The 27190-nt window shown below is 48.7% G+C and overlaps 2 protein-coding genes across 14 annotated transcripts in view; one reads left to right on the plus strand and one right to left on the minus strand.

Annotated features, from left to right (window-relative positions):
- The window catches only part of LOC309643282 (uncharacterized protein), a 437652-nt gene that overhangs the window by 167532 nt on the left and 242930 nt on the right, over window positions 1-27190 (plus strand). The gene's annotated exons all lie outside the window — the stretch shown is intronic.
- Window positions 1-27190, minus strand: part of LPIN1 (lipin 1) — a 219891-nt gene that overhangs the window by 133851 nt on the left and 58850 nt on the right. For 8 of the 13 annotated variants that reach the window (XM_082425896.1, XM_082425900.1, XM_082425889.1 and 5 more), the window contains 5 exons: window positions 10089-10289; window positions 9241-9336; window positions 5529-5836; window positions 2476-2601; window positions 196-303 (listed from right to left, as the gene is read on the minus strand). In XM_082425896.1, coding sequence (XP_082282022.1) covers window positions 196-303; window positions 2476-2601; window positions 5529-5836; window positions 9241-9336; window positions 10089-10289 — 839 coding nt within the window. Of the gene's footprint in view, window positions 1-195; window positions 304-2475; window positions 2602-5528; window positions 5837-9240; window positions 9337-10088; window positions 10290-23436; window positions 23525-27190 lie in introns of those variants that run through there. The other 5 variants (XM_082425893.1, XM_082425890.1, XM_082425894.1 and 2 more) reach the window with 3 other exon arrangements.

Genomic DNA, 27190 nt, shown 5'->3' on the forward strand with positions numbered 1-27190 from the left:
TACGTATTTTCTTCATAAGTGATTCGGTTAGTTGGTAAAATAGATTGGTAGGAGTTAAATCTACATTTTTCACTTCATAGAATCTACATGTATTTTCCACATAAGTAATTTGGTTAGTGGCAACACATAGTTCTAAGAGTTAGATCAAAGTTTTTATTATCAAAGACATCCACGGCGGGAAGAGAACCCAACTACCTTTCCGAAGCGTGGAAGTGGGAAGATTGTGGAGGGCAAGAGCTAGAAAGACCGCCCTCGGCCGCAACTGCCAGACGGGGGGGGCGCCTCCTGCAATCTATCAGGCTACTGGATGCCACGTGATCCACATTAAAGGAGAGAGAAATCACAGGTCAATTCAATTAAACAAAATTTCTTATCGATTATTTGACTACTCTCCACGATAACATCTTCAAGAAAGTGAAGGTACTTGGGCATCGAACAACAGCAGAGGATCACATGTTGAAATCACTAAGAAATCAACATGAATCTTCTGAACCACAAAAACAGGAAACTGCCAAGACACCCATTTCACTTTCTATTTCAACCATATGCCCATAAAAGCTCGCTTTTCTTGGGTCAGAATTTAGTGCCTAATCAAATGACTTACTCCAAAAGGCTTGATAATTGGGGCTGGTAACTGTCTCTTAAAAGAAAACACATAAACCCAAGTATGGACATGTATCTATTTATCCTAATTTGTAATTGCATTTAACAGTGGCCAGATCACTTAATCTGACATGGTCATTCTTCTGGATTCACAGAGCAAAACATGAAAGACAGAGAAACATATACAGGATTGTGTTTAAAACATTTGTTTTAAATGCTTAAAATTAATGTAGAGTGTTTGAACAGATTTTTCTACCTATTAGTGGTTTCTAAATATTCCACATCATTTTCTTCCTAAAAGTACTGTATTTTTTCCCTCAGGGTTTAACTCCACAGACCTAGGGAGAGAATGTACGAGGTTCTAGAAGGGTCTTACACCTGCACTGTCCAATATGATAGCCATGGGCTGCATGTGGCTACTGAGCATTTGAAATGTGACTGGTCCAAACTGAGATGTTCTGCACATATGAGATACACGACTCAAAGGCTTATGAAAATGAGAACGTGAAGCAGCTCAATAATGTTTTAAAAAACTGATTACCTGAAATGAAAATATTCTGGATATACCAGGTCATTGAAATAGATCATCAAAATTAATTTCATCAGTTTCTTTTCATTTTTTAAGGATGGTTACTAGAAAATTTTAAATCACATATGGAGCTAGCATTATGTTTCTACCGGACAGGGCTGGCCTGAGGACAGACAGACCCCCATGAGGGGACTCCACGGGCCCCCAGCCCCACCCTGGCTGACGAACTTGCACTGTCACGGTCCTGGCTAGAAACCAGGCACGTGACGCATCCATTTTTCTCCAACCTCAACTTCAGCGCACAGTGCTGACCATACCATCTCATTAATGAGATTACTCGGGTCAGACTGGAACCGGGAGTGGTGTCTACGTGAGCCTGGCTTCAGGTGGGAAGCCCTGCAGCACGTGCCAGGGCTTGGGGGCTCCGACACCTCCCCTTTAGACCAGAAGCAAACCTAACACGTTAGGAGCACGAATAACCAAAGGATGTCACTGTCACTTAGATCAGTGCTTCCCAACCTCTCTTCCATTCTCGCCACACCTCCGGGACATTTTCTTTCCCAATAGCCCTCCCTCCACCATGCAACTGTAATGCCATGGATATACTATGTATCTGCTTATGTACTGTGGCCCTTTGGAGGCCACATACTATTATAATATCTAAGACTTTTTGCCACCCCAGAACCAAGTTTTGTCCCAACAGGGGTGATATTATCCCTGCTGAGAAGGCATACTTCAGTTCTGTCCCCTCCCCAGTCCTGAAAACTGCTCAGAAGGGCTCACATATCCTCACAGCTTTCGCAGCCTTAAAGACTTTAGAGTCTTCCCCGCACACAGAGCAGCTCTGGTTCTCCAAGTTGATACAGGAAGTCTAGGGCCCCTTGAGAGTTCATTTCAGGGAAATCAATATTCGTAAACGCAGCAAGGGAAGAAGGCATCATTCTCGCAGCCCCAAATGACCGCAGGGGCCCCCGAAGCAACCTCTCTGCTCTTGAATCCCACTTTAGGGCTCAGGTTCCAGAAAGGCTCTGTCACCTGTCTGCTCCTGTTGACAATTAGCTTTATGTAACTTAACAAGTGGTTGGCCTTTCAGTGTCTCCTGGGGAAGCTAAGAGCCATATCTGTAGTTCCATTTTGCTATTAGATAGAAGTTTATGATCTGCACATGCTCTGGTTTTAATCCTGATCTGTACCTCCTACTCTAAACTGTGTTTTTTCCAGTCCTAATTCGTTTCATTTTTTACTTAGATTTCACTATTTTATTAAACATGTTTCCTGTAAATGACTTGGAATCCTCTGGACCAGGACAGGTGAACACACACGTACACACACCAGCCACTCACCTGGTGCTAGGTGACCACTCCCTGTCGGAATTTGGGTAAGATGCTGACTGAGGGTAAGTCATGACTGGGGAAAGGTTTTCCTTAGGGATATCTCCTTGGAATGGAGGTATATCATTAGAAAGAGTTCTGCAGACCAAAAAAAAATCAAAGTCAAAGAATTATTAGTGATAAGATTCATAATAAAGGCAAGTTTCCATTTTTTCCTTGATTATCGCTAATACTTCATAGATTAACATGATCTCCTTTTAAACCACCCTGGCGGGACTTCCCTGGTGGCACAGTGGTTAAGAATCCGCCTGCCAATGCAGGGGACACAGGTTCGAGCCGTGGTCCGGGGAGATCCCGCATGCCGCAGAGCAACTAAGCCCACGCGCCACGACTACTGAGCCTGCGCTCTAGAGCCCGCGAGCCATAACTACTGAACCCATGTGCTGCAACTACTGAAGCCCACACACCTAGAGCCCGTGCTCTGCAAAAAGAAAAGCCACTGCCATGAGAAGCCCATGCACCACAACAAAGAGTAGCCCCAGCTCGCCGCAACTAGAGAAAGCCTGCACGTAGCAATGAAGACCCAATGCAGCCAAAAATAAATAAATAAATAAATAAATAAAATTTTTAAAAATAAAATAAATAAACTACCCAGGCATATTCCAGGCACATTCCAGGAATGTGGACAGGAAAAAAGTGACTCAGAGAAATGTTTTGTGTGCTCATGCTTTGGCTGAATTATAAATGTAAAGTGATTTTGTTCAAGAATTGGGACTTAGACATGGGCTCGATGACCACACTGCTTGTTACTTACACTGTAGGGCCTACGGAGTTGTCTTTCACATTTCATGCGCAAAAGCTTGAGAGGTAGATTGGGCCCAAAACCATACCCAGAGGGTTAATAAAATTCTTGCCATGCACAAGTGAGCTACCAAATCCCTGTATGGCCGTACACAGATAATGTTTCATCTAGCAGAATAAATAAATGTCACAACCAATCGTAGTCTTTTTTTTTTTTTTTTAAGTGTGAACTTTTGCTCTCTTGCATTCTTTTTTTTTTTTTTAATTTATTTATTTATTTATGGCTGTGTTGGGTCTTCGTTTCTGCGCGAGGGCTTTCTCTAGTTGCGGCGAGCAGGGGCCACTCTTCATCGCGGTGCGCGGGCCTCTCACTATCGCGGCCTCTCTTGTTGCGGAGCACAGGCTCCAGACACGCAGGCTCAGTAGTTGTGGCTCATGGGCCTAGTCACTCCGTGGCATGTGGGATCTTCCCAGACCAGGGCTCGAACCCATGTCCCCTGCATTGGCAGGCAGATTCTCAACCACTGCGCCACCAGGGAAGCCCCCAGTCGTAGTCTTATAATTATGAAATGGTGCAAATCTACCTCGTTTCAGGTATAGCATGCTCAACGAAATAGGATTCACTATTTCACTCACGCAGAGGCCACTGGTCTCTACTTTTGGATGTTATCTGAAATACCTAACACTAAGTTCTGGAACTAAGAGCCACGCAGGGAAGGCAATTGTAATAAACCCAACCACCCAGCTTCTGAGCCCACAGCAGATCAGAGGCCACAGTTAGGAAAACCGACATTGCCAATGTGCGTTTATTTTAAGCCAGGAAAAAAAAAAAAAAAATTCTATTCTAAATAACAAAGCCGGAGGTTAATCCTGATGTTCCTTCTCCCTTTTTTTTTAATTGAAGTATAGTTAATTTACAAGGTTATGTTAGTTTCAAGTGTACAGCAAAATGATTCAGTTATCCATCCTTCTCCCTTCTTTTGTGTTAACAAGACACAAAAACAATGATCAAAAATTACACTGAATTACATAAAAATATGAAACATCAAATATTCTTTACAAATGTTTTGGCTTTTTAAAATGGCATTTTTCACCAAAATAGTAATACCCAGAAACAGCATTCTGCCACACTATTAAAAGCAAAGAAAAATAACAGGTGTCCATTCAACTATGGGCCTCATCAAAATTGAAAAGTTTGCTTTTGGAGAAACCGGTCATGTTCTACATTCACCTGTGGCCCTAAGTCTATAACAGATCGGCCTCCAGCTATCCATCAGCCCAACTGCCGGGTTCATAGGTGGTGCTCAAATAGGAATAAGCGGGTTCTGAAACAACGGTTTCGTGCAAGAAGTATTCATTTGCTGATCTCCTGTTTCTTGGTTCTGATCTGGAAAGCTGGAGTTATCACCAAGGATGTTACCAATCGTCTCTCTGTCACAGGCTACATCCCATCTTTATGCTACTTTAGAATCGGGCCTGCAGGATTCCAAAATTCAGTCTCAAATGCATTAACAGAAGAGTAAGAAATTCTGGGGGAAAAAAAGTTTATAAGAATAATCCTACTACAATCCCACTGTTGGGCCAATATATGGAGAAAACCACAATTTGAAAAGATACCTGTACCCCAATGTTCACAGCAGCACTATTCACAACAGCCAAGACATGGAAGCAACCTAAATGTCCATCAGCAGATGAATGGATAAAGAAGATGTGGTGTATATATACATAATGGAATACTACTCAGCCATCAAAAAGAATGAAACAATGCCATTTGCAGCAGCATGAATGGACCTAGAGATCATCATACTAAGAGAAGTAAGCTAGACAGAGAAAGACAAATATCGTACCATATCACTTATATGTGGAATCGAAAAAAAAAAAGATACAAATGAACAAAACAGAAATAGACCTACAGACATAGAAAACAAACGTATGGTTACCAAAGGGGAAAGGGGGGAGGGATAAATTAGCAGTTTGGGATTAACAGATACACACTGCTATATACAAAATAGATAAACCACAAGGATCTACTGTAGAGCACAGGGAACTCTATTCAATATTCTGTAATAACTTATAAGGGAAAAGAATCTGAAAAAGAACAGATATATATACGTATATATTAAAATAACTGATTCACTCCTGTACACCTGAAACTAACACAACATTATAAATCAACTATACGTCAATTTAAAAAAAAAAAGGATCATCCTAAACAACGAATTCACCCAGCTCTAACTGAGGTCCTCGCTTTCACCCACACTTACCTACTGCTGTCCAGCAGCTCGGCCTCCTCGTCCGAGCTCATCTCTATGGGGAACATGTCTTCATCCTCAGACGTGTTCATGTTGTCGTCCCTTTTCAGGCTGTCCAGCTGCGACTTTCTCCTCCTCTTCCTTCGCTTCTTCACTAAAGAGCCACTTGAAGGGGTCTCGCTGGGAGGTAAGACCTGGGCTGACGTGTTGGGGTCCAGGCTTCTTATCCAATCTACGGAGTTCCTCTTCAGCTGGGACTCCATCCTCGAGGCTCCTTCCGACAGGATCGGGGAGGTGGCCAGGTGCATGGGGATCACCTCCTGAAAGACAGAACACATTTCCAAGAAGGAGCGTCGTTAGTTGGGGTTAAAGGAGCCGGTGGTGCCGACCCACCAGTGCTAATTCCGGAGCCCAAGCACCGTGGGCAGTGGGGAGCACGGGGCACTCACGGCGATCTGCAGACGCGGCTGCCGAATTTGACAGGCGGTCATAAAGTCGACAAGTCACTAACTGCCATTTTGTACTGAATCCTGCGTTTTCGTAATTATAACAAAGTGAGGTAATTTTCAGTTATTTCAGGCTACCAAAATTCAGCTTGGTCTGAAATTTCCAGGGTAAAGAGGAAAAAATGGGCTTGGAGTCATCACATTACCCTGGGAACTGGACTCCGTTTTGCACTCTAGTGTGTGTGTGTGTGTGTGTGTGTGTGTGTGTGTGTAAGAGAGAATGTGTGTGTGTGTTTTTAACATGCACTGAATTAAGAGGATAATAATTTTTAAAGAAAACATCTGACAGTGTCCCCACACCGTGCCCCAAGTGCCCACCTGCACCAGAGCACACCTAGGTATGTGGCTGTCAAGTGATTAGGTACTGACCCTCTTCTCTACAAAAAAACAAAAATAACAACAACCAAAAAAAAAAAACCTCCACTGCCTGTCAATTTAATAGTTGTTTTATAATGATTCACCAGTTTTTTAAAAAACTATAGCAATCATTTTATTATCAAATGACTCATTTCTTATCAGAAACCTGGTAACAAGTAGTAAAAAATAGGGTTCCATCTCTGATGAGCTATGTGATCTTGGGCAGAGTCACTTAACTTCTGAGTCTGTTTCCCTCATCAGAAAAATGGAAATGATAATCCCAACCTTACAGCGTTGTTAGATAAAATGGAACAATGTAACTATTGTACATACAGCCTGACACATATGCAAAAATTCACAGACAAACATGAATGGATAACAACAGAAAACGGTATTGGAACAGTGGGAATCAGCAATTTTACACAGGAAGCTTTGGGAGATGTTGTTTACTGCAGTCTGCCTGAAGCTGCAACAGAACTGAACAAACAAGAGGAGTTTGGTGCTTTGGAAAATGTGAAAGCTGCTCGTGAACTCTATTCTCCTCTATCAGGAGAAGTAAATGAAATTAATGAAGCTCTATCAGAAAATCCAGGACTTGTCAATAGATCTTGTTACGAAGATGGTTGGCCGATCAAGATGACACCCGGAACTAGGTGAACTAATGAGTGAAGAAGCACATGAGAAATACATAAAATGTACTGAGGAGAGACAATGGAACCCCTAAATAAACTAGTTTGAAAGAAAATCTAGGGAAAAAAAAAGAAGTAAAGAATATATACAAAAGAGAGGGGATTACCCAGCATGCTGCTGATGGTTTAAAGTAGCTTAGAGAGGGACTTCCCTGGCGGTCCAGTGGTTAAGACTCCGCACTTCCACTGCAGGGGGCTCAGGTTCGATCCCTGGTCAGGGAACTAAATCCCGAAGGCTGCGGCATGGCCAATGAATAAATAAATAAATAAATAAAGTGGCTTAGAGAGCATCAGACAATGCGCTACACGTATAAAATCCACATCTGAGCGGTAAGGCTGAGGCTGGGAGAGACCATCGCACCTTTGGGAAAACCAAAAGGAAGCAAGGCCTGGGATGGTTTTGTCCTGAAATTGAAACTATGGGCATTCATTTTAGAGCCTGGAGCTATTTAGAGCCGTTCCTCTATAAAGGCTATCTTCTCATAAAGGAAACAGTTCAAGTGGTTTTTATTGAGGAATCTCTACATCAGATCCCTTCAAAGCGGCTTTCCCAGTGAATGAAAGAGTAAAAAGAAATGGTTTGTCTCAGAAGAAAACATGGGGGTAAATCTTCATGACTTGGAACTCGGCAAAGGATTCTTAGATGTGACAACAAAAGCACGAGTCACAAAGAGAAAACAGATAAATTGGACTTCATCAAAATTTAAAACTTGTGTGTTTCAAAGGACAACATCAAGAAAGTGAAAAGACAACTCACACAATGGAAGAAAATATTCTCAAATCATCTATCTGATAAGGGACTCATATCTAGAATATATAATGAACTCTTATAACTCAAGGATAAAAAGACAAATAACCCAATAAAAAACGATCAAAGGATCTGAATAGATACTTCTCCAAAGAATACATACAAATGGCCAATAAGCACATGAAAAAATGCTCAACATCATTAGTCGTTAGGGAAATGCAAATCAATACCATGATGAGATACCACCTCACACCCACCAGGATGGCTAGAATCACAAAGTCAAAGAGCAAGTATTGATGAGGGTATAGACAAATCGGAACCCTCGTGCACTGCTGGTGGGAATGTAAAATGGTACAGCAGCTTTGGACAACAGTCTGGCAGTTCCTCAGTGGTAAATTCAGTGTTACATACGACCCAGCAATTCCACTCCCAGGTACACACCCCCCAAAATGAAAACATGTGTCTATACGAAAACTTGTACACAGCATTATTCACAACAGCCAAAAGGTGGAAACAAACCCAAGTGTCCACCAACACATGAAAAGATAAACGAAATGTGGTATACAGATACAGTGGAATATTATTCGACCATACAAAGGAATGAAGTACTGACACAGCCAGAACACGGATGAATCTTGAAAACATTATGGTACATGAAAGAAGTCAGGCACAAAAGACCACAGACTATGTGATTCTACTCAGATGGAAGTTCAGATTAGGGAAACCTATAGAGACAGAAAGTTTGATTAGTGGCTGCTTAGGGCTCAGGGTGGTGGGGAGTTAGGGCTTTAGGGATAGGGGAGGTGTAGCTAAAGGGTACAGAGTCTATTTCTGAGGCAATGAAGATGTTCTAAAATTGACTGCGGGGATGACCTGCACGTATCTGTGAAAACACTAAAAACCACAGAACAGTACACGTGAGATGGCTAAAGCACACGGTGTGAGAATTATATCTCAACAGAGCTGTTAAACATTTTTTCATAATAAAAAATGAATGTGATTTGGTCACTCACTAAACAAAAATTAGAACATTTCAGCCGTCTCAGATTTGACACACGAGTATAACTTGTATGCTTTGGTGATGGTTTCAGGCCAGGGTCATTCAACTCCTCTGTCTCCCTGGAAACGGGGAGCAAACGCAGGAGGCTGGGACTGATGGTTTCAGGCCAGGGTCATTCAACCCCTCTGTCTCCCTGGAAACCGGGAGCAAACGCAGCAGGCTGGGACTGCTGAGTCTTGGGTAGGCATAGCACACACTCACCCTGTGGCTCAAATAAATCCCCAGGACAGGTAAACAGCCGCTTTTCTCCTCTGCCGTCACCCACACAGCCGGCACCAGTATCACCTCTCCACACACGCCCCCAGATGGGCGCTGCTCAACGCTCAAAACGCGGGCGTAAGCTTCACCACCCAGCCTTCCTTACCTGATCGTTATCAGTCTCTTGAACAAAAAACGCTTCTCCATTATCTCCCAGTTTCATGTGCAAATCCACTGCTTCCCCATTGATTTCTATGTCAACCTGAAGGAAAAACACATGTTCTTCATCACAACAGGAAACCTCACGGGGAATGACCAGGTCTCTACATACGCTTCCGTCACATACATCCCCAAAACATCTCACAATTCCAAGCCTCCGATGGTCACTCTGGTCGAGAAACGGAGTCTACTCCCCCCCCCCCACCATCCTGGGTCCATGCAAGCTCGCGATCGCCCCAGTGAGTAGAGCACACCACAAGTGAGGCCACGTGGCTTCCGAGGCTAGAGCAGAAAAAGCAGGCAGAGTCCGCCCGGCTCCCTCCCTTGGATGACGCTTGTTGCCCTTGCAGCCAGCGCCACGGTGTGAGGAAGCCCAGGCCACGTGGAGAGCCCACGTGGAGGCGTCTGGGGGACAGCCTCGGCCAAGAGTCCAGCCAAGGGCCACCAGCCGAGTGAGCAAGTGCATCTACACAGGATCCCAGCCCCCAGCCCTGAGTCTTCAGCTGAGGCCCCAGGCGGCAAAGAGCAGAGACGGGCCAGCCTGCTGCACTTGGTGTGAATTCCTGACCCACAGAATCCCCGGAGCTTAATAAACCGTTGGCTTATGCCACTAAATCTTGGAGAAATTTACACAATCATAGAAATCAGAACAATCTGAGTAACTCTCAATTCAGGGACCAGCCCTTTCCAACGGAAAGCTAAAACTCGGGGTCCGCGAGGAGCTCCGGACACGTAAGGCCGCAGAAGTGCGAGGGTTTTTCTCTAAGGAGAGAACCCGTCCCCCAGGTCACGTACCACCTTCTCTCGGGAACGCAGGACCCCCATCTTCCCAAAGCGGACGTGGAAGGGGGAGCACTGCAGGCTCCCGTCGGGCTGGCAGACCACGATGATGTCGATGCATCCGGACAGGGTGGCAGGGTTCAGCCCCTTGTAGAGCTCCTTCACGGTGACAAACACCTGGCCCGCCAGCTGCCCGACGTAATTCATGGTTTGAGCCTAGGAAACAGAGACACAAGCAAGGCGCACAAACGGTTACCTCGGGGCAGGCTCTAGAGCCAGTCAAGGTGAACGTGCACGCGCCGCATGCCCGACTTCAAAGACACCCAGCTCAGCGCATCTGGCTCCCCTGGAATGGGCCCCACCCAGCGCTCCGCACCCCAAACCCTGGCCGCCCCGGGAGGCCTGATCTCAGTCGTCACCAGGCTCTTCCTCTCTGAGTCCACGGTACATGTGGCTCTTGCTCTGTCATCATGTGCGGGCTTTACAGACCAGATCTTAAGGCTCTTGAAAAGAGACTGTATTTGAGACCTCTTCATATTCCCCACCACGCCAAAAAGAGTAGGTGTTTAATAATGCTGGTAGAAAAAAATGACTATTTTTACTTGAGAAGGAAAAAATACGTGACTTTTATTTTGAACAGTTTCCATCCTGGTCCTTCTCTGCCCGCCCGATGCTCTCACATCTCGAGGGACACTCATGCTCGGCCGCGGTTTGTCTGCCCAGCCGATCAACCGAAGTCCACTCAGCAAACATCCAGGGCCAACACTCCACGAGGGGCCTGGTGCTGGGAACACAGGTTAAAAAGACGCAGACCCCGTCCCCCGGAGGGACTCGGGCTCGTGAAGGAGAGAGAAGGAGAATACACGTCCGTGTGGTTGTGTCTGCTTGGACTTAAGGAGATGCTGAGGGACTTACGTCCAGGGAAAGAGGAGAGCCATCCCAGAGGGGCCGGCAGTCGACGGGTGGGGAGCAGGGCTGGGATGCCCCCCGGGAGAGGAAGGCGGACAGGCCGCGGCAGACAGACAGGTGTGCGCACAGGCACAGAGGGGGTGGCGCCTGCGGCAGAGAGCACGCGGGGGGGGGGGGGGGGACAGACAGGTGTGCGCACAGGCACAGAGGGGGTGGCGCCTGCGGCAGAGAACACGCAGGGGGGACAGACAGGTGTGCGCACAGGCACAGAGGGGGTGGCGCCTGCGGCACAGAACACGCAGGGGGTACAGCCAGGTGTGCGCACAGGCACAGAGGGGGAGGCGCCTGCGGCAGAGAACACGCAGGGGGGACAGACAGGTGTGCGCACAGGCACAGAGGGAGAGGCGCCTGCGGCAGAGAACACGCAGGGGGGACAGACAGGTGTGCGCACAGGCACAGAGGGGGTGGCGCCTGAGGCAGAGAACACGCAGGGGGGACAGACAGGTGTGCGCACAGGCACAGAGGGGGAGGCGCCTGCGGCAGAGAACACGCAGGGGGGACAGACAGGTGTGCGCACAGGCACAGAGGGGGAGGCGCCTGCGGCAGAGAACACGCGGGGGGGGACGGGAGCCGACACCGGCCAGGAGACTCGGAAGGTGCTTTGTAACAACTGAAGCCGTCGGGGACTTGGGAACCACAAGACCAGGATTCGATCCGTGACTGAGAAAGAGCGCTGCGGTAAAAATGTAGAGAAGCCAGCAAGAAAAGACACTGAAGGCAGGAAGACCAACCTGTGGCTTCTGGTGATGGTGCGGACAAGAAAGGATGCCAGCCTGAAGGGCGGCAGTGACGGAAGAAACGAGGCAGAGCGCCAATCCGGGAGACGCTGGGGCACAGGGCAACGGGAGCCCCGCCGGCGCCGAGCCCTCCTCACAGCTGGGGCTCTGACGGCCACCCTGGTGTGAGCCACACCCGCCTGGCTGCCCAGACGGCCTGGTCCCCCCTCCAGTTGCCCGTCCCCCGCCCTGATGTGACTCGGACACTCAGACTGGCCCGGCCTCCCTCGGGGACGCGGCTCTGCTCAGTGGTCCTTCCCCCGCCGGGTCCTCCCTTCTCCAGCCCCAGCTACGCCTACGCTTCGGGGCCGAGTCCAGACTCTCGTGTGCCCTCCTCTCTGCACACTTAACGCTCTGGAGGCTTCCAGTATCACCTGAGCACGCAGGGCTCACGCAGCGTGACTTCCAGCCCTCGCCCACACAGCCCAGTTCCTCGGGGAACCCACCCAGGAGCACGTGGGACCACACGGACGCCACCCGCCCCAGGTCCCCAACGACTGCTCCAGCAGCCGCCGCAGCGCGTGTGCACGCCTGGCCCTGACAAGCCTCTGTTACACTGTAACTGGGAACTTTCTCGCTCTGACGATGTGTCTCTATTTTGCCAGGTGGTTTTCCTGTCACTCGGTGAAGCCAGATTCTCCTGGAGGCCAAGGATCAAGCCTGGTCCTTTCAAGCTATAAAAAAAAAAAACACCAAAAACTACCTTTTATAAGCATCGCCTCACCTCACCCCCTACGACACAAGCAGAAGTGATACTAGCATCCCTGCTTCACAAACGAGGTAACGGAGGCTCAAAAGTGGTGGGTCAAATGCCCTGCAGGCAAACAAGAACTGCTGATTTAATTCTAATTTAGAACAAGCCAGAGACCTAAGGCAGTGAACAAAAGCTTCAAAGAAAAGAGTGTGAGAAAGTCCTCTGGCTCGCTGTGCAACTTTAATAACGACGCTCTCTGGATTCCCTCAGAGGAGGAAGCAGGCAGACCTTCCTTCCGAAGACACATTCACACACCAAGACCTGGCTCCCTAGCTATGCAGCGCCCACCGCTAACAAAGGCCCAGGCACGAGAATACAGAACATCACACACCTTCTAAGTCTGCTTAGTGGCGCAGGTTAACTAACTTCATGCAAAGGGGGAGGGGGGGACAGTTCCTGAACAATACAGAAAAGGATTCTTTGTAACCTTGACACTCCCTCTAGGGAATCATTTTATAAAAGAAATCATCACCACAATGGTCAACCTAGATTTTAACATACTGGGCTCACTAAGAGAGATAAACTTCTAACTCAATAGCAGTACCCGCAGTAAAAATAACATTTTTGTATGATTTCTTTCATATGCATGGCCTCATGTTCACGTGATTCTCACAATAACCCTGTAGGTATAAGGCCTTTCAGATGGGAAAACTTAAGGACAAGCAAACGTGCAGTGAGGCAAATGCCCAAGATCACAGGCCTGGAATCCTACCTCGGCTTTGGTTCTGTCGAGCCCCCTCTCCCATCCCCCACGGCTTCCCCCAACTTCATCACCCTCACATAGGAGCCCTGCTCACCCCGAATGACAGGGACCACCTCCCCAGCACTGAGGTCCGGAACCCACGCCAGCTCACTGCTCTGCGGGCACCGCTCCTGAGAAGGCCTCAGGCCACGCCAGCCAGTATTTTTCATTCATAAGAAAGAGAAAGCTCATGACTGGCTGCTATTGCCATCTCTGCATCCTAGCTTCTCATCTGTAAGATGAGGACATCGGCCTAGGTGACCTGCAAGGTCCAATTCCAGCTCCAACTGTCCCAAAGATAAAGGCTGCACTCCTCAATCTTTAGCAACCGAAAGGGCATCTTTCATAATTTGAATGAAATGTTGCTCTCTGCTCTTGGCCTCAAGACCAAAGCATCCCTCCCCCTCCTAACGAGTAAATTCCAGGTTATCGTGCAGAACCTGAGAATTCCGAAGCTGGCAGGATCCGGACTGAGTTGCTGCCCCAACACCCTCGTTTTCAAGAAATAAGCCCAGAAATGGTAAGTGACTCAGGCCAAGCTCCCCCCACGGCAGAGACGGAGCCGGACTCAGATTCCTCGATTTCCAGCCTTGTGATCTTCCCTTTGTGGGGGCCACGGGATCAGCTGGTGTATTTTTCCGACCACAAATTTATCAGAAGTTGCTCTGATATCTTTAGCTCCCCCCTCTATTGAATAACTTATCTACAAATCTGAAGACACCTCCATTTGGAGGCAGAAAATCTGGTCTATAATCCTAAACAGATGACAGGGTCAGGGTCCCACCTGGCAACACGCTCCTAGGAACTGTCAACATCTACACCCTGGGGCTGCCAAAACTGGGCGCTGACAATTTTTTAGAAGGGGGAACACTACCACCTCACGTTTATTTGGATGGCTGCTACCTAAAAAGTAGGAAGACACATGCACCGGTAAGGATGTAAAGAAAATGGAACCCACGTGCACTGTTGGAGGAATTGCAAAACGGTGCAGCGACGGCGTGGCGACCCCTCGACAAACTTAAGACAGGGCTGCCACATGACCTAGCAATGCCACCTCTGGGTATACAGTCGAGAGAACTGAAAGCTAGGTCTCAAAGAGATAACCTGCACCCCCGTGTTCACAGCTGCATTACTCCCAACAGCCAAAAGCTGGGAACAACCCAAGCGGCCACAGATGGATAAATGGATAAACAGAATGCAGTATTATAGACACAATGGAATACTACTCAGCCTTAAAAAGGAAGGAAATTCTGGCACATGTTACAACATGCATGAGCCTTGAGGGCATTACGCTAAGTGACACAAGCCAGTTACAAAAGGACAAATACTGTACGCGCCTACTTATCTGAGGTACCTAGAGCAGATAAACCCATAGAAACAGAAGGCAGAATGGTGATTACCAGCGGGTGGGGACAGGGCAGGGGAAGTTCGTGTCTAAGGGGGACAGAGCTTCAGTTGTGCAAGATGAGAAAAGTTCTGGCGCTAGAGGGTGACCGTCCACTGTGTGAATGCACAACCACGTGCATGTATTACATTAAGTCTACTGAACTGTTCACTCAAAAGTGGTTAAAAGAATAAATTTTATGTCATGTGCATTTTACCACCATTTAAAAATATTTTTACAAGGAGGGTAAAGGAGAACACTGCCTTAACCAAAACTCATCATTATTTGGTTAAAAAGTTTCTTTGAGTGACAGCTTGGGCCCACGTCACCTCCAGTGCCCGCCTGGCCGAGGGGCGTGAAGGCAACCACACTCTCCTTGACCTTCCCCTCGTCCAGGGTCTCTTGTAAATACATGCTGGCGAATAGGTACCGAATACAAGAATAAACCAGCTGGGCACCGGTTCCCAAGTTTCACTTCCGTCAGTTCTGTTTGAAGTAAAAGGCTCAAGGAAGAAGCTAATTTGATGTCAGCGAAGAAGCCAGGCCAGCCAGAGTCCCCTCCCTGCCACCCTTCACCTCCCTCCGGCCACGGTGTCCGCGGAGACACACGAGCAGGCCCTGAGGGAAACGTTTGCCCTGGAGAAGAAAGTGCCTTCAGGACCTCAAGAGAAGCCGAAGATGAGCAAAACCTGTACACAAAACAAATGCTGCAACTTCCACTGAACAGCTTCGAGACACCTGTCCTCCACTCACCCCATTCCAAGTTACTTTTCAATCTCCTGATTTTAATCTCAGAATTTGGCAGGAAACACCTGCTTCACCTGACAAGGCTTCACTGACCACGTGAAACGGGATTCCACAACCCTTGTTCAAAAGTTTTTCAAGGAAAGCTGAGCCAAACCTCCAAAAAAACCCTCTGGCCAAACTGGGGCTCTCTAAGCTGTGCTTAACTCTGAGGTTAGGAAACAGGTAAATATATTTTTCTCAACATGACATCTTCCAGCTTGACCTCCTGGAATGCTACTACCTTTCTAAGATTTTCCCAGGCCATTGGAACAGTGTCTTTCCGGATACTCTTCCCTAAGTTAGAAACCACTGCAGTAGTGGTATTAGACCCAAATAGATAATACACCACGGAACACAAAAATCCAAAAGCGTATCCCCACCGGGGATTCTAGCTACAACATTCATAATCAACAGTCTTCAGCTTGAAGAGCATCAATTATTAAAACTAGGGACTTCCCTGGTGGCGCAGTGGTTGAGAATCTGCCTGCCAATGCAGGGGACACGGGTTCAAGCCCTGGTCCAGGAAGATCCCACATGCTGCGGAGCAACTAAGCCCGTGTGCCACAACTACTGAAGCCCGCGCACCTAGAGCCCGTGCTCCGCAACAAGAGAAGCCACCGCAATGAGAAGCCCACGCACCGCAACGAAGAGCAGCCCCCATTCGCCGTAACTAGAGAAAGCCCACGCGCAGCAACAAAGACCCAACGCAGCCAAAAATAAATTAATTAATTTAAAAAAAAAAAGAACCTAAATACGGGGCTTTGAATTATTTTAGGCCAACCCCTTTAATCATCAATTCAGGAATCATTCCCACTCATTTATTATGCAAGTGGATAAAAGTGATTTTAATTCCCTTCCCGGTTCTGTCAAGGAGACTATCATCGAAGGCATGTTATCTAGGAAATAACAGTGTCTCCATTTTCATACTGTGGCTGTGTTTCCCGGCCGTGACACAGTGGTGCTACGATAGGCAACACCGAAGTCGGAGCTACTCCTCTCCAAGAAGGCTGGTGGATCACCACTCCAGGCTGAGGAACCTCACCTTAGCAAAGGTCAAAGAGTGCAAAACTGTCTCAGTAAACACAACTCTCAGAATCACCATTTTTGTTAAACCTTTCTCACCTTCATCATTTCCTTCTACCTTCATCTCTTTAACTCCCGCAAGAGTTCTACAATCACCCCTTAACCTGTATTTCCCATCGCATCCTCCACGTCCTCATCTGCATGTCAGGATACCTTGTTCATCTACACGCCCAAAATCACTCATTGTTTTGCGAACTGAACCTTCCACTGGCCCTCCTGTTCAGTTAACACCACCCCCTCCCATCCTGGGCAGTTGCTTGATAAACGCAGACTGTCATTTGTCAAGTGGCTGGAGAGACCCCATCCACCAAGCTGTCTGCCCTCCTTGAGGACAGGGAGGGGGCCAGGGACCCAGGAAATGTTGCGGCCACACACGACCACGTTTCCTTTAACTTCCCAGGCTGCCTTTGACTACATTCTTCAGCATTTGCCAGGAGCCTAATCTCTTGTACTTGTCTATTAAGCTAGGTACGTGTGGAATGACGTGATTGAATTAAATCTATATGGTGACTGTCTTCCAAAAAGGGAAAATGCTTCATTGGTTGCGAACGCTTTTGCATTGGTTCGATGGAAACAGAGGATGCACAATCAAAGCTGCCTCAGTCCTACTCTTATCACTTTGAAACAAACGCACGTCCCAGAGTGACGGACCAGAGTGCAGGAGAAGCCTATTTCTCCCTGGTGACCATCATGGCAGAACACGACTGGAGCGGTGGCAGGTAGGGGGATGCGGAGCTATGTCACAGAGGGGGCCCCCGGGGCAGACATGGCCACACGGGTAGGCACAATATTCTAGTGCTTTAATGAGGAACGAGGAGACAGGTCATCACATAAAGAGAAATGAGGAAACGTACCAGAAGCTAATGAAAGAGAACTACTGAAAGCAAATTCCCTAACTCTACTAGAATTTCAGCAAAGGCTAACCTGTGGATCATCTTTGAAAGGACGTCCAGAATGAAACAGAATTTCGGGTTCTCTGAGAAAACAAATTCTACTGCCGTATGATGCTAACTTTTTGTCGGTCACCCCAGCCCCCTCGCCCCCAGACCGATCCTTGTTTCCGTGAGGCTCTCCGGGGAGCTGCAGGTGCAGCCTGGACGCACATGCTTCTTACCTGACGCAACAACCAGGAACTCCAGGGATAATAAGTGGAGGCAAGAAGATAAAATGATGGTTTGGAGAAAGATTTAAATGGGCTTGGAAAACCACGACGGGTGCCTACCGACTCTGGAGAACAAGGAATACTCCAAAGCCATCAGACCCAAAGCCCACCCCGTGGGTGCTGCAAATCCTCGGCAGGCCACTCATCACTAATAATCACCTTTTCCTGAATCCCAGGTGAAAGGCCACACAAGCCTCCACACGACATTTGTTCAGCATTTCACGACACACGAAACTCCTTTGCCCAGGGCAGCTCATCTGATGCAAATCTATGAAACTCCTTTGCATAATAGGTGAGTACTCAGGACCGACATCATTACCCCATCTCTGACAAGGAACTGGGGCGCCGGGCTTGCGTGGTGTTCAGGGCAGCACAGCTGGTAAGCGGCAGTGAGGACGGGGGCCCAGGTTGAACCCCTGGAACTCCCTGTCCTGCAGTGCGTAGCGTTGCCTCCCCTTCTTGCTGGACAGAACTGGTATAAATGGATGAGGCCCAGTCAAAGAAAAACCAGTCGTGTGGCTTTAGCAAAACAGATGGCAGTCGTCTAGTTCTAAAAGTCGGTAACATTCGGCACACGTTTACAGGGTATCCAGTGCTACCCAGGTGATCAGAGATTGTAATTAAAGTCGGAATCAGAGAGAGGCCATCCCAGAGCCAGGGTGGAAAGCACAATCTACGAGACCAAGCTTCTAAGAGAACTGACTCATTAGAGGGAGTGAGCTCAGCGTCAATGGGAGTATTCAAAGAATCTCAACCACGATCCAACAAAGAGGCTGTAAAGGAAATTCAAGAATGGGGCTCTAAGTTGATGATTCTATGACCTGGTCATAACAGCATCATAAAAGCAAGTTTTCATCCCAAGCAAGAAACCAGGGGTTTGGAGTTGTTTTTTTGTTTTAGGGTTGTTGGGGGTTTTTTTTGTTTGTTTTTTGCTTTTTGGCAGGGAGAGGGGGAGAGCAGGGATGTAGGGGAGAGGGATTTGTTTGGGCATTTTTTTTTGTCCCATCATAAAAAATTCCAGATGTGCACACACCGCCTCAAAGTAGCTTAGCAAGTCTGGGTATGAGGAGAACAGTGTTAAAATTCAAAAATTAGAAGAAATTAAGAAAACGGGAATTGTTCTCTCCCAGGAACATGAAACTCATGAAGACAATGCCCCCAACTAAATTCACTACAAACGCAGTTTAGGTAACAAGCTCGTAACACGTTTCTTGACAACAAACAGGCCATGAAAGATAAAGGATAAGTATGAAAAATAGAAACTGCATAAAATTGGGGCTATGGACAAAAAAAAAAATGCTGCCTGCCATTTCAGTAAACAAATAGCGTTGCCTGCCATTCTGGTAAACAGTGAATGTCGCCGGACCATCAAGCCACCCACCGCCACTGCAGCCGCCCCAACGGTGCGCCCTGGAGGGAACTCAGGATGGAGAAAAACAGGACACAGGCTCTAGACAATTAAAATCTATTTCAGAGAATTCATTTCAATGAGCCCAGACTCTTGCATCTTCCCGTTCATAGACAAGCCCTCAAATCTTTAACTTGAGATGTCTGGGGTTTTGTCATTAGCAGTAGTCTTTTGATGCTCAACTACATTTTTTGTTTTCAGCAAAAAATTCCTCTATCCCCTGGCTCCCCCCTTGCCTCTCTGGAGCACCCAGGCTGTAGTCCTCAGTAAGGTCACAGATAAACATAGCTCCCCTGGGGGCTTCCCTGGTGGCGCAGTGGTTGAGAATCTGCCTGCCAATGCAGGGGACACGGGTTCGAGCCCTGGTCCGGGAAGATCCCACATGCCGCGGAGCAGCTGGGCCCGTGAGCCACAACTACTGAGCCTGCGCGTCTGGAGCCTGTGCTCCGCAACAAGAGAGGCCGCGATAGTGAGAGGCCCGTGCACCGCGATGAAGAGTGGCCCCCGCTCACCGCAACTAGAGAAAGTCCTCGCACAGAAACGAAGACCCAGCACACCCAAAAATAAATCAATCAATAAATAAATTTAAAAACAAAAAAAAACAAAAAAAAAAAACATAGCTCCCCGCTTTCAGGTGCGCACGTGTGTTTAGTCAATGGGGCTCCGAAGGCCTGGACGTGCTCGCCTTCCTCCGGCACTTGTGAGCTGTGTGCACGGCAGCCAGGTCTTCACATGGCCTCTCTGATGAGAGGTACAAGACAGTGACTTTGAAAAGGTCTTTGCCCTTGGAAAGCACAGGCCAAACGTCTGCCATTTCTTCCCTGAGCAAATGACTCGATAAGTCGGACTCAGTCGTGGGCTCTGGGTGTGACATTTTCAGAAGCGTTCACATCTCCCTCAGCTACCCCTCCTCGGGACTGCAGAAGGTCAATCCAAAACCTTCCCCCACAGTCCTCAAGGCCTAAAAGGTCAGACACCCTCCTTCCTTCAGTCTGGGATCTGAAGACATCTTTGGCACTTCTGTCCTCAGGATGACTCACGGCTTCCTGGAGCGAGCCTGCCAGGAATCCACCCCCTGTGCACGCAGCCGTTGTGCTCTGTCACCTCTCCCCTCACAGCAGGTGCCTAAGGGACTCCTGCGGAATCTGGGTTTAAGGCACATGCAGGGAGTGTCCTGATTGGAAAACCAACCCAACATCACGCAGGGCGAGGCCTCTGACTTTGTGTTCCCGTGATCAGCAGCAGGGTTACCCCCCAAGAAGCCCAACCAGCTACTGCTCTCCGGGGCCAGCGTGCCGGCCCGCCAGCTGCTCTGCTCAAAGGAGCGCCTCCGAGGGACTTCTCAACGTCCACTGAGTGGGTATTTACTGGCAACGCTAGGCAAAGACAATAACGCAGCAAACCAGTGTGACACAAACCTTTAAACCTGCTGTCCGTTTTCACACACCATTAAGGCTGGTACACTGTCCAGATGGGATAATAATCAAGAGTTTAAATTGTTTGCTTAGTTATCATAATGATGCAAGGGATATAATCTTCCCAGTTTGCAGAGAGTCTATATATAACCTGGGCAGGGTAAGTGGTGGAAGTACTATCCAAACCCAGGTTCGGTCTACATCCAACACTATGACAATCCTGCCAACCTCCCGTATGACTTGATGGTCCGACCTACATAGGGGGCAGCTCACGCAGACTTTAAGTTATACCTGCGGAAAGGTAAATATAACGCACAGCATTTAAAAATATATTCACTTCTCTTCTCCAAATATATTCACTTCTCCAATATATTCACTTCTCCAAATATATTCACTTCTCCACTTCTCTCTTATTCACTTAACTTTGAAGGCAAAGTTATCCACCACGGTACATTTTAAGAGTTTTATCTGCTGGCTTGGAAATTGGTCTGCTTGCTCCAGGGGTATGTCTGTGCTTGCCGGTTGGTCCAGGAGCGGCAGACCAGCCTCATCCTCTGACATCTCCAGGTGGCACACGCAGGTAACCAGAAGGTGCTCGGGACAGGCGCACAGGCTCGGCTGAGCCCTGCCACCAGCTAATAGTCAGGGCCACGCCCCAGGGACCTTGCAGCTCTGGAAAGGGTCTCATTACTTTTGAGTTAACGAAGAAAATGGGCAAAGAGATTTTACCATTAAAATCTAAATTAAATACCCATGGATAAAACCTTCTCCTCCTCCTCCTTTTTATCCAGATCTACCCCAAGCGTCTGAGAGTCACCTCTCAGGACTGGTGAGTAACTAGCCAATCCCACCCCTTCCCACACACGTCCGCTCCCCCTGCACCCAGCAGATGACACAAACGCTCACCTGTGCCCGGCAGTGGGCTTGGCACCAGCCAAGGCTAATTCCTGTCCTGAGAAGCTGAAAGTCTTACATCTTAGCTGGCTCAGTTATTGAACAACTGAACGTGGACGTCCATCTATAACCTTTCTGGACGCTGAAGAATTTCCTCTGGGAGAGTCAGCATCTGCTGCTGGGCGTATTTAAGCCATTTGGCTTTTATTAGCTAGGACCATTCTTCCTCAAGGACACGACAGAAGCTGCCTCCCTGGGGTTCTCCCCGCAGCTCCCCGAAGCCCCGGGACGTCTCTCTCTTCATCTGAGGACGGCTGTGTGACTGCCCCTTGTGCCCTAGCACTCTAGCCGGGCCTCACAGGGATGGGTGGGGGGCCTCCACCCATCACCCCTGGCTGATCTCCGCTGAGCGCATTCCAGACTCTGTCTCCACGTCTGGGGTCCAAATGTGAGGTCTGACCAGCTCTGAGTAACAATATAAACATCGTGCTGCTTCAGAACTGGCCAAGATCACATTCACCTGGGAGGTTACGAGGCAAACGCTGGTTTTCATACAAAGCATTAAAAAAAGACAATTTCTAAGAAATTCCAAAAATGATATTTTGACTAATAAGACTTACATGGAAATGAAATTGGTTTATAAACTGCGTACCTTCCTCTTGCTATTTATAGTAACGGCAAAGAAGAAGTCTTTCTTCAGAGCACTGTGCATTGATATTTATCAGTTGGCAAGTGTGATAAATTATATACAAAAGACCAACGAGGAAGTATGACTTAGGTGCAGCGTGATGCAGGGTAAACAACGCTAGACTGGAAGTCCAGGTGCCTGGGCTTCACGCCACCCCTGCCGCGCTGACAGTACACGCTGGGGCAAGTCTCTTCCCCCTGGCCAGTCTGGACCAGGTGAGTCTGGCAGCAGCTGCCCCTTGTGTTAGTCCGACCATCTTGAACGGAGCGCTACGAGAAACTTCGTACACAAGAGAGCAAACTTCTGTGTCCGTCAGTACCCCTGGGGATGCAGGGACTTTATTGGCAGGCCAGTGTTCTTCAGGAGGCACTCTGGTCCAAAGTAAGAAAAATTCACCAGAAAAACTTGCGATGCTTTTGAAAAGCTTGCAGGTCAGACTAGTATCAATACCTCCTGACAAAAGTGATGAAGCAGCAAAACCTGCCCGCCCTGGGGTCCCCGCGCCAAAGCCCTCTCTGAATTAAGCGGGTCCTGCCCGTCACAGCTCAGCTCCAGGCCCAGAGGAAGGGCGAGCCAGCTCCAGGCCACCCTGCAGGACGCAGGGTATGGCAGGAGGCGTGGGGCGTGAGTGTGTCCAGGATGCAGGGGGCTGTCACTCTGTGGAAGTCAGTCAGGAAAGTGGGCGTCCAGAATAACTCCAGACACTCAGCAAAGACAGAGGGAAGGCCCAGGAGGTATTCTCCTCCTTGAAGGCCGCCCACACGGGAGGAGTCCCCACACTCCGGGCACACAGCAGATGCACGAACGCGCCAGCTACCCCAGTCTCGTACGGGCCCAGAGGGCAGCGCTGCGAACACTTGTCAACGTGAGGTAAGGGAGGTCTCATGACTTGCCACCTCATTGTTAGTTACATCAGAAAAATCAGCATTTCATCCAAAATTGGCAGACTCCTTCTCCAGGGTTCACAGATTGCCAAGAAACACTGCTTTCTTGGAACTTCTGCCAAAATTCAATACCCCAGCCACAGCTCTCGTAACCCTGTGGTTTTGCTAATACCATCCACCTCTAAAATATTAATGTCAATTTAAGATGGCCTCAGACCAACCCAATAGAAAAATGAGCAAAAGAGAGAGAGTTCACAGAGAAAGAAGTCCATTTGGTCAATGATGTATGAGAAGATACTCAATCCTATTCATAATTTAAGATATGCAAATCAAAGGAGGCATTTCAGGTGGTCCAAAATCAAAGCATTTTGTAAAAACCTGAGGGGCTGGTGAGAACAGGAAAGAAACAAACACTCACCACTCCCTGCCGGTGGGGTAATAAACAGGGGAAGCACTGTGGCAACAGCTGTCATTTTTTGCACACACCAGCAAACTCCAGCAATTCTTCTGCTATGTACAAAACAGTAATCAGAGCACTGATTATAATAAGGAAAATTAGAAACAAATACCTACAGGACTTCAGTTCAGTAAATTAGGGACCACCCGCACCATATAATTGAATATTATGAGGCTGTTAAAAAAAAAGAAAGAGAGGGAGAGGTAGTTCTCCAAATACTAACATGAAAAGGTATATATACTGTGTGAAAAAAGTACAAAAATATTTATAATATGAACCCATTTTTAAGAATTACATTTACACATGTTCTCATATGCACAAAAAGATTATGGACTGATGTACATACCAAACAAGCTTCACAGGCTCACCCTAGGGAACAGGCCTGGGGAAGGGGAGGAGACCTTCACTTTCCATCACGAATATTTCCACCGCGTTGGTTCCTGGGTTTTGTTTTCTACATGCGCATGTACTGCTTTAACGTTAATTTTTAATGACCTCAGAGAACTGGGGGAGGGATGGCAAACTCTGGCCTGTTCAGTGTCAGGGTCTCCCCAGCACTGAAACTGCTGGACAGGAGGGGGCGATGCGGGGAGGTCCTGCTCTGGTCGGAAAGGTCAGATGGGTGACCGCTCCTCCAGCGTTGGGATTGTGCAACGCTCCAATCTTACAGTCCCGTGTGATGAGTGTTCTCAGGTCCCTGCCAAGGAGCACAAAAGGCCTGAGGGGGGTGGAGGGTGGAGGCGGCTGAACTACCCCGGTGGCCAATGTGCTGGAAAAACAGGCCCAGGTTTAGACCCCGATCCCCCAGCTCTTGACCCCGTAACTCACGAATGGAGCACAGGGCTTGCAGCCTCTCTTTGCACCGCCGCAAGGGCCCCCTGTCCAGGTCTGTGTCTTGGCCAAAAAGAAAGCCCTGCTTCTGTGACTTCTGCACGACCCCTGCTCCCTCCACCCAAATATCACCTGGATGCTCAAGAGTGCTGCCTACAGCTCAGGGGTAAGAGCTAGAGCCGCGGAGGCAGACAGCTGGCCTTCACCTCCCAGCTCCACCACCTGCTAAGCCGTCACCATGAACGACTGACCGACCCCTTGGCCGCTCAGTCTCATATCTATAAAACGGACGACCCTAACAGCACCCACCTCATAGGATGGGTGTACGTGGAGTTCTTTTCCAAGTGCACGGCCAAACGAAAGCCAGGTGCTAACCCTCTGGTCACCAACGGCGCCAAAGGCCGGACTGTGAGTTAAGGCTGCAGCCTGACAGCGCTTTGCATACGTCAGCTATTTAGGTCGCACCCTCCCGAAAAGACAGGGCCAAAGAATACTACTGGTTGAAATTAATACAGAAATATCAGAAGGGTATGGTTAGATTCCAACAGGCTGGGAATACATTTCCATTTTATCCAAAAATCTGAGCCCAAAGGCAACCCGAAGACTGGGCCACAGGCTGGGGTGATGCAGAGTTCACCGGCAGGAAATTCTCTGGCCAAAGCGGGGAGCTGCCTTGTGGGTGCCCCGTTATCCCAGGACCCTCGCTGCTTCTATCTTTTGTAAACCAAAGGTGGATGCCTAGAGAGACCAGTGAATGCAGAGGAAGATTTCACCAAAAAGAGAGAAGACATGTGTCCAAGGAGATAACGGGCCTTCCGGGAACAGGGCACATGGTGGAAGCGTGCTGATCGTGTCCCAGGATCACTGCGCACGCAGAGTGTCTCGAATGCAGGGTCTGGGGTCGGCCTTAGGAGTAAACAGGCAGTCGAGGCAGAGCCATGACTCTGCTCTAACAACCTGTAGCTCTTTACTCGAAAGCCCAGCGTCCAGCACCAGGAAAAAAAGTTGTCGCAAGAATCCCAAACCTGCTCAGAGTGTTGAGAGATGTGGTTTCCATCACCGGCGCGGAAAAGCATCCTCTCCAGGCAGAGCTCTGTCCCTTCGCTCCCACCCGCACTCCAGCTGCACAGCGGATGCGGAAGAACCACCCTGGGTCACCTCCCAGCGGGCGGTGACTGCCGGGGGGCCAACACCTGACACACGCAGGCCCCTCCCCGCAAACCAGGCACTTGGTCTCACACACCCCCCTTCCCTCCACCAGAGCTCGCACGCGGGGGCACGCGTGCACACACACACACATACACACACACGCATCTCAGCTAAACAAGTTTCACAAAACAATACCTAACCTCAGATTAGTATGTCCGGGTCTGGGATTTTCTTTTCTATTCTATTTCACCTTTTCTAAAATGCCCATGGGGCTACTAAACTGATTTTAGGACCAGAGGGTGACAGGCTGCTCTGTGAAGAATACTGGCCTGTGCCAGTATTCACTTCTTACTGTTTAAATAAAAGGTGGGGCGGGGTCGGGGGGAGACATGGGAAGAGGAAGGAGAAGGGGCACACAGGGAAGTGTGGAGGACACAGGACAGGGGGGCAGGTCACAGTCTCCCTGACAGCCCCCCCTACTGTCAGGAGGGTCTCCTGAGCCCAGCACATGGCATTCCCCCAGCTGGACCTGCTGCCAGGAATGAAAGCAGGTGTCAGGCCCCTGCTCTCTCTGGACCCTCTGCTCACAGATTAGAAAGCTCCCGCTGATGGGCTTGCTCGGGCTTGCTCGGGCTTTGCTCGGCTTCTTTTCACAAATCCCACTCCGATTCTAAGTGAGTGGGCTTAGGGCGTAATAAACCCGGCCAGGGTTCAGTGAAACCTAAGAAGTGGGACTTGACCCGCCCTCCCCAGGGCACTCGCCCCAACACTGACCGTGCATCACGGCCTCGCATGTTCCTTGTCACCTCAACAGCTCCCAGTTCTCACGGCTCGGTCACGCTGAGGAAGCTGAAGTGCAGACAGGTCAAACCACCAGCCTCAGTGTCCTAACTGGACCACCATCTTCTAGATCTTTTTCAAAATGCTCCAAAAGCCATCCCCGCCAACAGGCCTTCCCTGGAATGAGCTGCTTTCAGCCTCACCCATCCCCATCGGCACCCCCACCTAAATCAATTCATCACACTTAGGTACCTTTCAGACCTTGAACCCAGAAGAGAAAGGACCCAGGGGAGGTCCACTCACAGTGTGAGAGGGGGTCCCACAGCGCTGATTTACAGCCCAGAGGCCAGTGTCAGGCAGGACTGTCCCAACTCTACAATTAGCCCTCCACACTGGCACCCTGTGTTCCTCTCTTAAAGTAACAATGACCACAGGGACCCCGCATTCTTTCCCAGGGGCTCTTGTATATCTCAGTGAACTTTTACCATAACTTGCAAATGGGTGTGATTCTCCCTTCATTTCCTAGGAGAAGAAACACTCAAGAGACACTCAAGAGAATGTGTCTTTGGCCCAAGTTACAAGTGGGTAAGTGGGTAAAACTATAAAGCCAAGTTCTTTGCACCAGCCTGTGTGCCCCATAGGCCTCAGGCCCTTCTTTTGAAATCTCTCTCCATCTCATGCCCTCCACCCCCGCCCTCTGGTCCAGGGCCCTGAACACAGCTGACTGGGTGGTGGGCAGGCTTACAGACTTCCTTCTGGCCAGGCTGGCCACCCTACCCCTTCCCAGGGCAGACTTCCCAGCCTTTCCGAGGTCCCCTCAAGACCAGGAGATCCATCGGTGCCCCACCCGAGTGCCCAAGTTCTCTCCCTTGCAACAAGACTCAGCAGGTCTGTCCCCTGCAGCCATTCTTTTCCAGAGTGCTGAGATTTTTGACAACTGAGACCCGGGATGGTG

Source organism: Balaenoptera physalus, assembly GCF_965194825.1.
Source record: "Balaenoptera physalus genome assembly, chromosome: 15".
Lineage (NCBI taxonomy): Eukaryota > Metazoa > Chordata > Mammalia > Artiodactyla > Balaenopteridae > Balaenoptera > Balaenoptera physalus.